At 47.0% G+C, this 16,051-nt stretch overlaps 1 protein-coding gene across 2 annotated transcripts in view; it reads right to left on the bottom strand.

The window, feature by feature from the left end:
• The window catches only part of TDRD9 (tudor domain containing 9), a 2,642,469-nt gene that overhangs the window by 2,163,820 nt on the left and 462,598 nt on the right, over positions 1 to 16,051 (bottom strand). For both annotated transcript variants that reach the window (XM_078660267.1, XM_078660268.1), the window contains exon 5: positions 15,271 to 15,393. In XM_078660267.1, the coding sequence (XP_078516393.1) occupies positions 15,271 to 15,393 (123 nt within the window). The remainder of the gene's footprint in view (positions 1 to 15,270; positions 15,394 to 16,051) is intronic.

Below are 16,051 nucleotides of genomic sequence, written 5' to 3'. Positions count from 1 at the left end.
CAGGTGCGTGTCCTCACAAATCAGGGCGTCACTCGGGGAAACCGGATGCTGGGTGCAGTAGGAGACAGGGGACTCGGCCCCTGCCTGGGCTTTATGCGCCGCCTGGCGCGCTGGTGGATGTCGTCGCCGCCTCCCCCTGGAGGCTGCTGGGAGATGGAGTCCAACCGGCGGAGCCAAGCCCGGCCGGTCGGAGTTGCTGCAGAATGGTGGAGCCAAGCCCGGCCGCTGCACTATCAGGTGCGTGTCCTCACAAATCAGGGCGTCACTCGGGGAAACCGGATGCTGGGTGCAGTAGGAGACAGGGGACTCGGCCCCTGCCTGGGCTTTATGCGCCGCCTGGCGCGCTGGTGGATGTCGTCGCCGCCTCCCCCTGGAGGCTGCTGGGAGATGGAGTCCAACCGGCGGAGCCAAGCCCGGCCGGTCGGAGTTGCTGCAGAATGGCGGAGCCAAGCCCGGCCGCTGCACTATCAGGTGCGTGTCCTCACAAATCAGGGCGTCACTCGGGGAAACCGGATGCTGGGTGCAGTAGGAGACAGGGGACTCGGCCCCTGCCTGGGCTTTATGCGCCGCCTGGCGCGCTGGTGGATGTCGTCGCCGCCTCCCCCTGGAGGCTGCTGGGAGATGGAGTCCAACCGGCGGAGCCAAGCCCGGCCGGTCGGAGTTGCTGCAGAATGGTGGAGCCAAGCCCGGCCGCTGCACTATCAGGTGCGTGTCCTCACAAATCAGGGCGTCACTCGGGGAAACCGGATGCTGGGTGCAGTAGGAGAGCTTTTCTATCCCTTCAGTAGTTGGCCGATGAGTTCACTATGCAGTCAATGGCAATGTTTTTAAAGAAGCTGATAAGAAGCAGGAAAGATATGAAATTTTGATTTTTGATGATGTAAATAGGCCTATATTTTATGATATATTTCTTAGCAATGGTGATTATTGTTGAAGGTTTTTACATTTTAAGTATGATTTAGGTATGGGCGAATTTTGCGAATTCACGCGAAAACGAATTCGCAAAATACGCGAAGTCGTGCGAATTTGCGTTTTTTTTTTGTTTTTTGCGTATTGGCGGGTTTTTTAGCGTGTTCGCGGGGTTTTTTGCGTGTTCGCAGGGCTTTTTGCGTGTTCGCGGGCCGCTTGCATGGTGAAGTTACCCATGCAGTCGTGTATGGGAACAGCACCCTCTGGTTCACCACTGCCACCCTCTGGTTCACCACTGCCACCCTCTGGTTCACCCCTGCCACCCTCTGGTTCACCCCTGCCACCCTCTGGTTCACCACTGTCACCCTAAGGTTCAGCACTGCCACCCCCTGGTTCACCCCTGCCAACCCCTGGTTCACCCCTGCCAACCCCTGGTTCACCCCTGCCAACCCCTGGTTCACCCCTGCCACCCTCTGGTTCACCACTGCCACCCTCTGGTTCATCACAGCACCCTCTGGTTCAGCACTGCCACCCTCTGGTTCACGACTGCCACCCTCTGGTTCACGACTGCCACCCTCTGGTTCATCACAGCACCTCTGGTTCACCACTGCCACCCTCTGGTTAACCACTAACGCCCTCTGGTTCAGCACTGCCATCCTCTGGTTTACCACTGCCATTCTCTGGTTCCCCACTGCCACACTCTGGTTCACCCCTGCCACCCTCTGGTTCAGCACTGCCACCCTCTGGTTCACCCCTGCCACCCTCTGGTCCTGCCACCCTCTGGTTCAGCACTGCCACCCTCTGGTTCACCCCTGCCACCCTCTGGTTCACCCCTGCCACCCTCTGGTTCACCCCTGCCACCCTCTGGTTCACCCCTGCCACCCTCCCTCTGGTTCACCCCTGCCACCCTCTGGTTCACCACTGCCACCCTCTGGTTCACGACTGCTACCCTCTGGTTCACGACTGCCACCCTCTGGTTCATCACAGCACCTCTGGTTCACCACTGCCACCCTCTGGTTAACCACTGCCACCCTCTGGTTCACCACTGCCACCTCACCACTGCCACCCTCTGGTTCACCCCTGCCATCCTCTGGTTCAGCACTGCCACCCTCTGGTTCAGCACTGCCACCCTCTGGTTCAGCACTGCCACCCTCTGGTTCAGCACTGTCGCCCTCTGGTTCAGCACTGTCGCCCTCTGGTTCAGCTTTGTCACCCTCTGGTTCACCACTGCCACCCTCTGGTTCACCACTGCACCCTCTGGTTCAGCACTGTCACCCTCTGGTTCAGCACTGTCACCCTCTGGTTCAGCACTGTCACCCTCTGGTTCAGCACTGCCACCCTCTGGTTCAGCACTGCCACCCTCTGGTTCAGCACTGCCACCCTCTGGTTCAGCACTGCCACCCTCTGGTTCAGCCCTGCCACCCTCTGGTTCACCCCTGCCACCCTCTGGTTCACCCCTGCCACCCTCTGGTTCACCCCTGCCACCCTCTGGTTCACCCCTGCAACCCTCTGGTTCAGCACTGCAACCCTCTGGTTCAGCACTGCCACTCTCTGGTTCACCACTGCCACTCTCTGGTTCACCACTGCCACTCTCTGGTTCACCACTGCCACCCTCTGGTTCACCACTGCCACCCTCTGGTTCCCTACTGCCACCCTCTGGTTCACCCCTGCCACCATTTGGGTCACCCCTGCCACCCTCTGGTTCAGCACTGCCACCCTCTGGTTCAGCACTGCCACCCTCTGGTTCAGCACTGTCACCCTCTGTTTCAGCACTGTCACCCTCTGGTTTACCCCTGCCACCCTCTGGTTTACCCCTGCCACCCTCTGGTTCAGCACTGCCACCCTCTGGTTCAGCACTGCCACCCTCTGGTTTACCCCTGCCACCCTCTGGTTCATCACTGTCACCCTCTGGTTCATCACTGCCATCCTCTGGTTCACCACTGCCACCCTCTACCGAGACCTTTTGTGACACAGCTGCAGCACAAAAGATAGGCCATGGTGCTGGGTATTAACAACGTGACGCATCTCTCTGTGAGATGCGTCACGTTGTAAAGCCCTGCGCCATCAGGAGGCGTTCCGACTAAGCCTCCTAAAAGTGGCTGGTTGAAATCTACAAGATTTCACTCAGTCACTTTTAGGCCAATGCTGCGTCAAAACCCTGCGCCTGCTTGAAGCAGGTGCAAGGCTTAATACAGCAGCATTGGGGAGATATGGCCCCCCGAGAGCATTTCTGGAGCTGCGTCGCAAGCGCGACGCAGCTCCAGCAATGCGCTGCTTTTACGGCACAGACGCGTGACGCATCTGTGCCGAGTTTGCCACATGGTGTGCCGCATTGTAAATGCGGCGCACCATGGGTGGCGGAGCTGTGGCGCACAATAACTGGCGCATCCCATGGGATGCGCCAGTTATTGTAAATCTGCCCCTATACATTTAGCCAACGAGGGAGCACTTACTGATTAGACAGTAGAAAGTACTCCAGTTGAGTAGAGGTATTGCACAAAAAGGTGGCATCTTCGTGGACAAACATGCAGGGCGGGATTCATTTTGCCCCCTGTTAGACTCGTTTTTTTGTGCCCTTCTGCCCTCTGTTAGACTCGTTTTTTGTGCCTTTCTGCCCTCTGTTAGACTCGTTTTTTGTGCCCTTCTGCCCTCTGTTAGACTCGTTTTTCCCTTGTTTTTCTGCCCTTCTGTCCTCTGTTAGACTGTTTTTTTGTGACCTTCTGCCCTCTGTTAGACTCGTTTTCCCCTTGTTTTTCTGCCCTTCTGCTCTTTGTTAGACTGCTTTTTGTGCCTTTCTGCCCTCTGCATCACCACATCATCACTCCGCGCTACCCCAGCATCACTCAGCTCCACCACATTATCACTCAGCTCCACCACATTAACACTCAGCACCACCACATTAACACTCAGCGCCACCACATTAACACTCAGCGCCACCACATTAACACTCAGCGCCACCACATTAACACTCAGCGCCACCACATTAACACTCAGCGCCACCACATTAACACTCAGCGCCACCACATTAACACTCAGCGCCACCACATTAACACTCAGCGCCACCACATTAACACTCAGCGCCACCACATTAACACTCAGCGCCACCACATTAACACTCAGCGCCACCACATTAACACTCAGCGCCACCACATTAACACTCAGCGCCACCACATTAACACTCCGCGCCACCACATTAACACTCCGCGCCACCACATTAACACTCCGCGCCACCGCATTAACACTCCGCGCCACCACATTAACACTCCGCGCCACCACAGCACCACTCAGCGCTACCACAGCACCACTCAGCACCACCACAGCATCACTCAGCACCACAACAGCATCACTCAGCACCACCACAGCATCACTCAGCACCACCACAGCATCACACAGCACCACCACAGCATCACTCAGCACCACCACAGCATCACTCAGCACCACCACAGCATCACTCAGCACCACCACAGCATCACTCAGCACCACCACAGCATCACTCAGCACCACCACAGCATCACTCAGCACCACCACAGCATCACTCAGCACCACCACAGCATCACTCAGCACCACCACAGCATCACTCAGCACCACCACAGCATCACTCAGCATCACCACAGCATCACTCAGCATCACCACAGCATCACTCAGCATCACTCAGCATCACTCAGCACCACCACAGCATCACTCAGCACCACCACAGCATCACTCAGCACCACCACAGCATCACTCAGCACCACCACAGCATCACTCAGCACCACCACAGCATCACTCAGCACCACCACATTATCACTCAGCACCACCACAGCACCACAACAGCATCACTCAGCACCACAACAGCATCACTCAGCACTACCACAGGATCACTCAGCACCACCACAGCACCAATCAGCACCACACCAGCACCACTCAGCACCACCACAGCACCACTCAGCACCACCACAGCACCACTCAGCACCACCACAGCACCACCACAACACCACCACAGCACCACTCAACACCACCACAGCACCACTCAACACCACCACAGCACCACTCAACACCACCACAGCACCACTCAGCACCACCCCAGCATCACTCAGCACCACCCCAGTATCACTCAGCACCACCACAGCACCACTCAGCACCACCCCAGCATCAATCTGCGCAACCATTCAACAACAACTGGTTCAAATATGTTCTCTCAATGTTTCAAACTTTATTACAAATGTCACAAAAAGATGTTAATATTTCACTTCTGTTCTTGGATTTTTCGGCACAATAAAATACACTGAACATAATCTACACAAAAGTTATTTACAAAAGTTTAAGCTATTGCTATTATAAATTAAAATCACTTTTATTTAAGTATTAATTTAATTTTCTAAAAATTAAAAGACATTGTAATTTGTAATATCAATACAGCTAAGTCACGTAAATACAAAACATGCGAGACCTATTGCATTGCAAATGCTTGTTTGTACTTTGTCATCTACGAGATCTTTGCAATGTTTCAAAAAAGAGAGGGAGAGAGAGAAAGAAAGAGAAAAAAGAAAGAAAGAAAAAAGAGAGAAAGAAAGAGACAGACAGAGAAAGAGCAAGAAAGTGAAAGTGAAAGGGAGAGAGGGAAAGAGAGGGAGAGAAAGAGAGAGTAAGAGAGAGAGGGGAGAGAAAGAAAGAAAGAAATTAAGAAAGAAAGAAAGAAACAGGGAGAGAGAGACTGAGAGAAAGAAAAGAGAGCGAAAGAGCAAGAAAGTGAAAGAGAAAGAGAGAGAGACATGGAAAGAGAGAGAGAAAGACAGAGAGGGAGAGAGAGAGGATGAGAGAGAGAAAGAGACAGAGAGAGAAAGAGAGCGAGAACGAGAGGATGTGAGAGAGAAAGGGAGAGAAAGAGAGGGAGAGAGAAGAGGGGAGAGAGAAAGAGAGAACGAGAGAGAAAGAAAGAAAGAAAGACAGAGAAAGAGCAAGAAAGTAAAAGAGAGAGAGAGACATGGAAAGAGAGAGAGAGACATGGAAAGAGAGAGAGAAAGAGAGAAAAACACACAGAGAGGGAGAGAGAGAAAGAGGATGAGAGAGAAAGAGAAAGAGGGAGAGAGAGAGAGAGAGAGAGAAAGAGAGAAAGAGAGCGAGAAAGAGGATGTGAGAGAGAAAGGGAGAGAAAGGGAGAGAAAGAAAGAAAGACACAGAGGGAGAGAGAGAGAGGATGAGAGAGAGAAAGAGAAAGAGAGAAAGAGGGCGAGAGAAAGAAAGAGAGAAAGAGAGAGCGAGAAAGAGAGGATGTGAGAGAGAAAGAAAGAGAGGGAGATAGAGAGAAAGAGAGAGAACGGAGAAAGAAAGATAAGCAGAGAAAGAGGAAGAACTTGAAAGAGAGAGAAATAGATAAATAGAGCAAGAAAGGAGAGGAAGAGAGAGATAGAGAGAATGAGAGAGAAAGAGAGGGAGAGAGAGAACGAGAGAAAGAAAGAGAGGCCGGATCTCTGAAGGGCCAGATTCCTGAGTTGCCCCTACAGAACATACAGCTTTTTATTTTTAGCAAAATGCATATGAAAATTGTGATGTAAAGGTCTCTTAGTTTAACCCCTCCTGACAACTCAAAATGGGTGTATTTGCCATCCTCTCCCTTCTTCCTGTTTTTTTTATATCTGTAAGTGCTTCCTGATGAGGTTTAATTCCTGGGACAGGTGCCTTGTTGCCTACTTGTAACTATTCTCTGACCCTGCTTCAAGGGTCAGAGCAGGGTCAGAGAATAGTTGCAAGTAGGCAACGAGGCGCCAGGAAGCACTTAGCAGCAGGTGCCCAAGTTGAAGTTAATTTCTTTGTAACCCTTTTGTAAAAGGTTACAAAGAAATTAGGTTCAGCTTTTGCACCTGCTGCTGTAACCCTTGCTTGGCTGAAAATTCGTCCCCGCGGATTTTACCGCGATTTCGCGAGATTCGCAGATCGCTAAATCGCGGAAAATCCGCAAATTCGCCCGCGAAACGGATTTTACGCCCACCCTTAGTATGATTGTTAGATGTCTAGTTAGCTTTTTATTTGACTTTTTAACTTGCAGACAGTAACTGCATTTTATATATATGTTTTTATTTTATTTTTTTATTTTTAAGAGTTTTATATAGTACTGGCTAGACCCGGAGGCATCAGAGCGTTTTACATGAGGTTCCACAAAATTACAAGATTACATCAGTTCCAATTTACATCAGTTGCTAGACAAACAATTACAAGACCATAGAAGACGAGATAAGTGAAGTGTAGAGGGGAAGGGGGGAAGGGTAAAGGGGTAGGAGGGAGATACGGCAGAAAGATGGAAGCAAGTCTGCCCAAAGTCCGGCTGGGTAGGTGACGGTCAAGGGGGAAGTCCCAAAACCCATCTCCTCTATAGCCATCAGGTACCTCCACCGGCCATTGGCCAAATAGCTAGGTCTCAATGGGAAAACATTTAAAGTACATGGAGGGCAAAATAAATGGAGTGTAGAGGGGAGGGGGCAGGGAAGGTGAGAAAGGGAGGATAGGGGAAGAGACAACAAGTTGAGACGAAATGAAGTCTGTCTAAAGGCCGACTGGGTAGGTGAATACCAAGGAGGGAGTCCACGGCCCATCTCCCCTATAGCTAAACTAGGTAGCTCCATCGGGCATCTGACAAAATAGTTCAGTCTCAATACATTGAGAGAGGAGAGAAGGAGAGACATGAATAGAATATTTTGCTTTTATGGTTTCCACTTACTAAATCGAATAAAGCTTACTGAAATGTATAGAATTAAATTGAAATACTGGTCTTTGCTTTCCCGCTTGGACAAATTGTGTGATCCTAGGCATAAATTCACCGTACCTCCATGTTCTTCATTATTACAATATGAGAGCACTGAGTTCAGTATGTGTGCAGTACAAACTTGTGTTTGATTTAATACCCTATAATATGATTCCATGTCAAATAAGAATTTAGGCACATTTAGGGTGCACGTGTCACCTGACTTGCCTCTTAATTTATTAAGAATTATTGTTGTCAGGCCTGAAGGGGGAGATAAATGTTGCTACGTTCCAGTTTAACAACTATCACTTTTAATAAATGAGTCTCAATGCAGTGGTATAATCTGATCCATAGCTGCCAAGGTTTCAGATTGCTGTGTGTGACATTTCCATAACTTCAGAGTAATTATGAGTGACATTTCAGCGACTAAGAGTGACACTTTTAGCGAGCAAAATCAAGCAATAAAGATGAGAGAGACATTAAAATATTAGAAATTACACCCATTTGAGCAACAAAAAATTAGAATCGCTTACAACTGCTGAAAAGCACCAGAAAATGAAGGGCACTAACTTAGGGCGCTTGTAAACTGATTTTACTGTGAAACAAATGTAATCATGATACAGACTGGCAGACAGTGACTGCAATTAATGCAGACGAGCTGTAACTTTACTTATAGTACAGGGTGATTAATGACACACTGCGCTCTTCCAATTATAAACTGATTCCTGCTAAGTAAATCAGTGCTATTCTCATCTGTGTTGCTCTGCTCTCTGGCTCTTTCCTGGCCCTTTTCATCTTGCACAGTTTGTCTCTTTCCAGTTGTCAGCGTTTTGCTTACCATGTGCCTACTTCTCCATGTTTGTCCCATATATTTCAGTGCCTGTTTCTCCCCTGCCCCATGTCTCTTCCTCATTCCTGCTCAGCACCTGCTTTCCCTTGCTCTATCTTCTCTCCCTAGCCTCACCCTTTTCCCTCTCAGCTTCACCCTTTCTCTCTCCGATACCTCTGCATCTTCATCGTACACCACTGCCTTATTATACAATGTTCCTATTGCTTTCCTGACTAGTCTCTCCCTCCCCTTCTCTTTGTCTTAGTGTCGTGTCACACCTCTGAAAAAATGATGTAGGGGACATTCTTCTCTCACTCATTCTGTCGTGCTCTGTGGCAGGAAATTCTCCGTTTGCATGAAACACTGGTCTGAATGCCAAAATACTGGAATAAGGTGGGATGTCCCCAGAGACCTATGACTCCCTAGGATGATCGTTTACACAAACCGAGTGCGGTCAGAGCAGACAGCAGCATGTGTCTGTCATGTCTAGTGTGGTTTGTCTTTTACTTCAAAGAGAACACACTCCTACCTTCATTCTACTTTTGGTCCAGTCACAAATAGGGCCTACTGAGGCTGCAGCTACAACAAAAAACAAAACTCCAGAAGTTAACGTGCGTGCCATAGACTGCATAAAAGAAGTCTACCCCTCACTATTGACCCAATATGCATGCGCTGCACGGAGGGCTGACACTGCAGGATAAACGGGCCTGTGGAGGTAAGGCAATGGGAGGCTTTTGGTATAAAAGGCCCATTGGCACGTCTTATTCCGTGGAGCATACCTCATCAGGCCACAAGGCAAATGCACCTGTCTGAATCGCATGCTAATTTCCCAACGATTTTCCTCTCGTTCCGCTGTTTTCCTTCTAGATGTTTCACTTCCTTTGAAAATATACTCTTGCACCCGTTCTACGTGACAACAACTCAAGCAATTATGAATCAGCTATTCCGGCACCACCGCTTTTTTACGTTTAAAGGATGTGTCAGTCTGAAGATGGCCGATGCTAGGATTGTGGCTGTGTGGTGACACCATCTTTTCAGAAGTGAGCACTAGGCACACAAATACTCTAACGCTTTAGCTCACGAGTGTGTAAAAGGACACCTTGAGGCAGACTCTACCGTGCATATGTTTATACTTTACACGCAAATACATTGTGACTGGCATGGAACTAGTTTTATTTGACATACCTGAGGACCAGGCTGCAGTACTACAGCACTAGGCCACAACTCCAGCGGCGGCCACCCACAAGTATGCTGGGGGTCGGTAGCCTTGTACTAGTAAGTGTTCATTTCCACGGGGGGGGGGGTCGGGGGGGGAGGAGCCCCGGAAGCAGCGCAGCACAGCACAACACGGTCGGAGCTGCAGGAGAGTCGGGCTCCCGGCTGCGTGCGCTGGCGTCAAAAGTTTAAACTATGCCACGCCATCGCTCTCCCACAGCCTATAGGTGCACGGGATTCAGAGACTGTGTGTCTTAGCAGGATGACTCTACAGTAATGATTTGGGTTTAATTCACTAAACACACGAAGGCTTCCTGAGCGAATAAAATATGCTGCAGCTCCAGGGTCACGTGATGTGGGAATGTTTTACAGTGTATATAGCCAGGTTCTGAGCTGGGATGGTGCATTGAGCTAAAAAACGGTGATGGATTAAAACCATGATCTCTAGACTTGGTAAGAATATTCTGCATCATTCAGAAACTCTGTCCATCACCACCCCCCTTTTCCAAAATGTTTTACAGTGTAGCCAGATAAGATCCCAAGCCTGCCGCAGGCCGCAGCGCAGGGACGCGCTGCTGCCTGCTAACTCACTCGGCAGTTTTCCTGGTGGTGGCCAGAGCTGTCGCCGGCTCAGCTGAGCTGCCACAGTGGTGGTCAAGGTGCGCTGCAGCCTGAAGCTGTGTTTAACGCCGGGGCTGCACAGGGGGCCGCGGCGGGTGGCCATGATGATGCGAGACTGCGTCTCGTGCACCGCAGCCTGCAGTCTAATCCCCCGCCGCTTCTGCACTTCCTGCTTCCTCCGGACGTGACGGCCCTATCCCAGGCCGGCACATCCAGATTAATCCTGGCCCCTGTGGTGCGCCACCGACGTGATTGACAGCTCTGAGGCTGTATCGACATAGTCGGCAGCCCGGGCCGGCCCCCTGCAGACTGCACCATTTCGTATTAGTTTCCAGGGCAACAGACTTGTCGGACTGGCAGAGCAGAGAGATACATTTGTAGTGCGGCGCCGCTCACGAGCTCAGAGAGCTCAGCTGCCGTCTAAGTTTACTGTTTAGGCACTAGTCGGGCTGAGAGCAGCACTCTCAGAGAGCCCGGGCACAGGAGCTGCTGGCGCGCTAGCACAGGTGGCAAAAATGCGTGACAAATGCATTCAGTGCGGTGATGCAGGTCACGGCACTGAAATGCGTGAGTGTCAAACCTATTGCGTGACGCTTGGCAGGACTGCTGATCTATTAAGGTGAAATGTTCAAAAGTATATATTTTTTTAATTTAAAGAAACGTTATCATATTGTTATATGGTTTATGGCACTATTTACATGCCCAACATTTTTTATGGCTCGGCGCATGAAGCGGCTCTTAAAACCAGCCAGACGCTCTTCTCGATTTGGCTCTGGCTCGCCTCTCCTTGTTTATTTGTTGACTCGCTCACTTCTCTATTACACACAGTATAAGGCAGGCTGCTGCATTGAAAAACATTTACACGTTGAGGAGGTTTTGTTTGTTTTTTTCATTGCTTGTCGTGACACCTCTGCCCATACAGCCCACTTATAAAGGTGCCTATAAAAGATATGGTTCCCGATTTGGAACTGTGAAGAGGAGAACTCCTTTGTGGAATTCTCTTTACACTATTGTAAGAGGTCCATTGTTACTGCACATTGGTTTCTGAATCAGTGAACTAGATTTTAAACAACTGGAAAATTGGGCAGGTTATATCACTGTGGGAAAAGGCTGCATTACAACTCAGACCTTTCTATGACCCTAGCCCAAACTTCAAACAAGGCAGCCAACATTCTCGCCTCTTTACTTTACCCTCCCTACCCCTTCCCATAAACCTAAACCGCGCCTTACAACACACTATTACCACAGCCCCTGCACACGTTTACCACCTATTCAGAGTTGGAGCTTAATGTATGTGCTAAACCTCGCAGAAAAGGGATTATCAAGCAGAATACTACATGGTAAATCACATTCCGTGGTGCAAATAGTAATCGGGCCATGGTCGGCTACTGGGGTGGCTGGGGGTAGAGCAACAGAGATGAAAGTCCTGGTTACCACTTTCGACCACATCTCCAAAACCATTTTATTCCTTACCACTTGAAAGTCTGTGTTGTCAATGCTACCATCATTTCTAGATTTAACAATTCTAATGCTTGCTAAGTTGGCCTTTCTGAGTCAGCTACTTACAAGCTTAAAGGTGTTCAGAATATGGCAGGATCACGTGACATTCATTTCAGGAAGCTTCATAGGTCCTGAGGCTTGACAAACCGCACTTGTTGTCAGTTTCTTGAAGGATCTATTATAAAGCACTCCACAATACCCACAGTACCTATAATGGAACAGGGCCCATGCTGCTTCTGTCTTTGCTTCCAAATCTAAGTGATTCCTTCATTTTTTATTTTCCCTTCTGCTATCAGTCCCTCGATTTAGAAAGGTATGGTAGGCGAAGTGTAAAGAGGGATGTTCCTTCTCTTTTCTTGGTTCCACTATTGGAAATGCACTGTTCTTGGGCTACACAAAATAGAGGACCCCTCTATATTTAGGAAGGCTCGTAAAATGAATCTCTTTATTTGATTATTTTCATATCTTTCCAAGTGTGGTTAGTCAGTCAGCCGTAGACCGTTCATGGCACTTTATAAGTAACTCAACTCAACTCATATCTTGCATCTGTAAGTTTTCAGTATATTTAATGGGTGCCCTCAAGCAGTAAACGCAGGGCCCGTAGCAATTTTAGAATCAAACAGAAATGAAGAGTTGTGGCTTTTGTGATGAAGAACTGTTACATGACGGATAGCTCAGTTGTCTGGCACCTGACCTATGGTGAGACAGAGATAGCTCAGCCATGTGACGCCTGAAAATATAATTTACGTCTAACCAGAAACATACTCTGCTGTTTATAGGGCACACCTATGTGATCATCTTTTCAAATGGCATAGTAAGACAGGGTTAAAATCTGCTTTAACGTATGCCTTGTGTGGATTTTCTACAGTACATCAGCAACCACCGTTTGTTTAAGCATTGGATCATTGTGCCCTGCCTCTTCAAGCCTGGGTCTGTCAAAAGCATCAGTGTTATATCAACAAATTGGTAACCATGTTGTCTGTTTGGGGTCCCTCTTGCACCCAATTCAAAGTTGCCCCTTTCTGCCACTAGGCCAGGCTAACTGCTATAATTAATATAGACATTTAGGAGAATATGGTCATTCTTAAAGTAATTTTGGAGAAAGTCATAATAAATGTTGCATTTTATAAAGCACGTTGCCGCTGCAGGATTTGAAAATAACATTGATACTTCAGTGAATTTGACACTGTGCTGCAGGCTTCAGAACAGAAATAAAAGCATTGGAATTGTTATTATAACATATGCTACTCAGAGGCATAACTTATGTTTAAGTTACCTCTTTGGAGGACATTGCCCATCAGCAGCACATTGGAAGTGTTCTGGTGCTAGAAGTAATAATTTGCATGCTAGAAGACCATTTGTAGCAAAGTTATTTAAAGGCAACTACTTTTTTTGCCATTTCTTTAGGCCTGGATGATAAATGTCAGTCATCTCATAGAAGACCTGATCAACGTGGTGTGTTAAGCATAACTTTTGTTTTGATTTAAAACAGAGCAGTTTAGGGGCAAAGTGATTAGCAGATGGTAATATTGCCATCCGATTGGCTCTCACTAATTCAATCTCAGGAAGAATGGAAGATGCATTAGGAATCAGACCCAAATCTTGCCAGTAACACATCCTAAAATCAGGTACATTAACATACCAAGCTCAATATTCGAAGATCTGCACAAATAAGCATATAGTACAGCAGCCCGATGAGCAGACTGAAAATGTACCTTTGGTCAACAGTCAGAAAGGAGGGTCTTTCTGCAGTTCAAATAAAAAATATTTCATGGGCTAATTGTCAAAGTCACAGAAGGAACTTTCGCAAAATTGGCATAAAGGGCCATCATCTTGTAATAACGAGGCAAAAACTAGTTCTAAAGTGATTTGTATTGAAATTTGTAGCAGCCGCTTTTCAGATGTCAATTCACTCATTGCACTTTTTAAAGATCTTTGACTATAAACATTGCCAAATCGACTAAAACAGGTTTACTATTATCCCATCAGGTTTGATCAATATGTTTAAATGGCACAAATTAACACTCTATTTTCTTGTATTTGCTTAGGAATATCTCTGCTCTATTGCTTGAAGTGTAAGCCCGGCATTCAATGGTTGACCTCTTAGCCCACCTTGTTAGTTCGGCCTCCAACCTCAAAGCAAAGACGATGCAGGGTGACGGACCTTTTAGATAGCACATCACTAGAACACTGCCAACATATTTATAACAATCTGGCACAATACTACATGCACCTGACACCCTTTGGTGCCACTGGTTACAGATTCTATATGCAAAATTAACAAAAGGAGATGCACTAAAAGAAGCACATTTCAAGTCCATTTAGGGTTCTTTAAATTCTTTCTTTATTTACAAATCCATAATTGTTCATAAAACTATCCAACGAGTTTCGCTCCCAAATCACAATTTGTGGAACTCATCAGGGCTCTAAAAGTGATATTCAATTGTGCTGTGATGATATATTCTGGAACTAGTATTTATTTCAGTATAGATGGACTCAAAAGGTCACAGCTTGCCACCTTCATAAGTGGCCAAACTCTGGCGCCGTGGACGTAACTCCATGGCGCCACGGAGGGAGAGTTTGGCCACTTATCAAGGTGGCAAGCTTTGACCTTTTGACTTCATCTATACTGAAATAAGCAGCATTTCCGTAGTATATCCTCACTGCACAATTGTATATCACTTTAGTTCGCCTCCAATGTTTGACATCTTAGTCCCCCACCGTAGTGCCAGTCTACATGCACCCCTGGTCCAATACAGTGGGTGATGTCCAAGACATTACAGAGTATCTCCTACTAGGGGCCACATTGATTTAGCTAAAGGTCATAGTTCTGAGGCAAGTTTTTTTATCTATCTAGCTAAGAGAAGGTTATTACAGCGTCAAATCTGATTATTAAAATCTGAAGCGAGAAAAGAGAAGACTCAGACTTTGATTTCAAAAGCTTCGACATCTTTCAGCCTTCTGCACATGTCAAAAGAAATGCTGATGAAAGTAAATAGAGTTCGTGAGAATTAAGAGAGAGCAATAATAGTATATTTAGCACACTTCACCCAAAACTGGCAATTCCATATTCTTTAAATATGTGGTCCAAAAATAACCGTTGTGCTGAAGTTACTGTATAACAAAATGCTACTGTTTGTTTCAACGAAGTCTCAATCTTAACCAATGTATAAAACTGTGAAATCACTTTTATACTCATTAATGAGACATACAAACGATTTTAACACTTATAAAACGGTTTTGCAAATGTTACATGTTTAGGTTATAGGGATTAGGATTAAAAACTATGCAGATGCGTATTGCACACAATCCCAGCGCTCCAGGTTTCCTTCAACTTTAGACCTGCACCAAATTATGTGAGTGATAGTAGGTGGGGATGGCCTGTGATAGTGTTTTGTATAAGGAGCTGAAAATGAGGAAGTAGAAAGAAACAATAACTAGGAACGTACAACACTTGAAAAATCCATTAAAATCTTACCTCGTCAATGAAAATATGAGTAAACTCTCCTAGGCTTTTGGCACCAACAATTTTCTGCAAAAGAACCCCAGTGGTCATGTAAATCAGCTTTGTGTCTTTGGTTGCCATTTTGTCTAAACCAACCTAGAAAAAAAAAAACAGAGTACAAAAACTCAAATTTCACCAAAAGTCTTGAAGTAAGGGTTTGCAGAAGTTTTCAATGGCAAAATATAAATGAATTATGTTTGTTCAGGACGCTCTACAGTAATTACAATTCACTGTGATTTAAGTTTCCAAAAGATAGAAGTACGCAATATTACTAGCGACCCTGGTTTTCTTTATCAGTGTATCCCTGCTCAACTCTAGTTTAGAACGCTTAGCACTTGGGAACAGAACCAGAAACTGTTACCGAAGCTCCAAAACTAATTTGTGGGATAGAAATATATACTCATGTCCCACATCAACAAAACCATACAACCTTCAGTGCGCCCTCTCCGCCTCAAACCATTTGGAAATGTATAGTCTGTACAAAAACGAAGGTGTCATGGACATGCGTCATATGTGAATTATCCTGCGAGAGGAATAGTCCTCACCTTGACTGAAGTTGTGCCATCACCTGCCTAAGACACATTAACATTTGAAACACTGCTAAGTTGCAAAGAGGTCTAACAGAGGCATGCCCTTAGACAGATAACAAAGCAGGACTCGGTTCTTACAAATTTTACATATGGTTTGTAACTGGACTGCGTGTTCCTGAGAGGTGCATTTGTTTCCTGTCCTTTGGGGTTATCACAGTGCCTTT

Source organism: Lissotriton helveticus, chromosome 9 (genome assembly GCF_964261635.1).
Source record: "Lissotriton helveticus chromosome 9, aLisHel1.1, whole genome shotgun sequence".
Taxonomy (NCBI): Eukaryota; Metazoa; Chordata; class Amphibia; order Caudata; family Salamandridae; genus Lissotriton; species Lissotriton helveticus.
The sequence above is the reverse complement of the archived record's forward strand: the minus strand, read 5'-3'. Positions and strand labels throughout refer to the sequence as shown.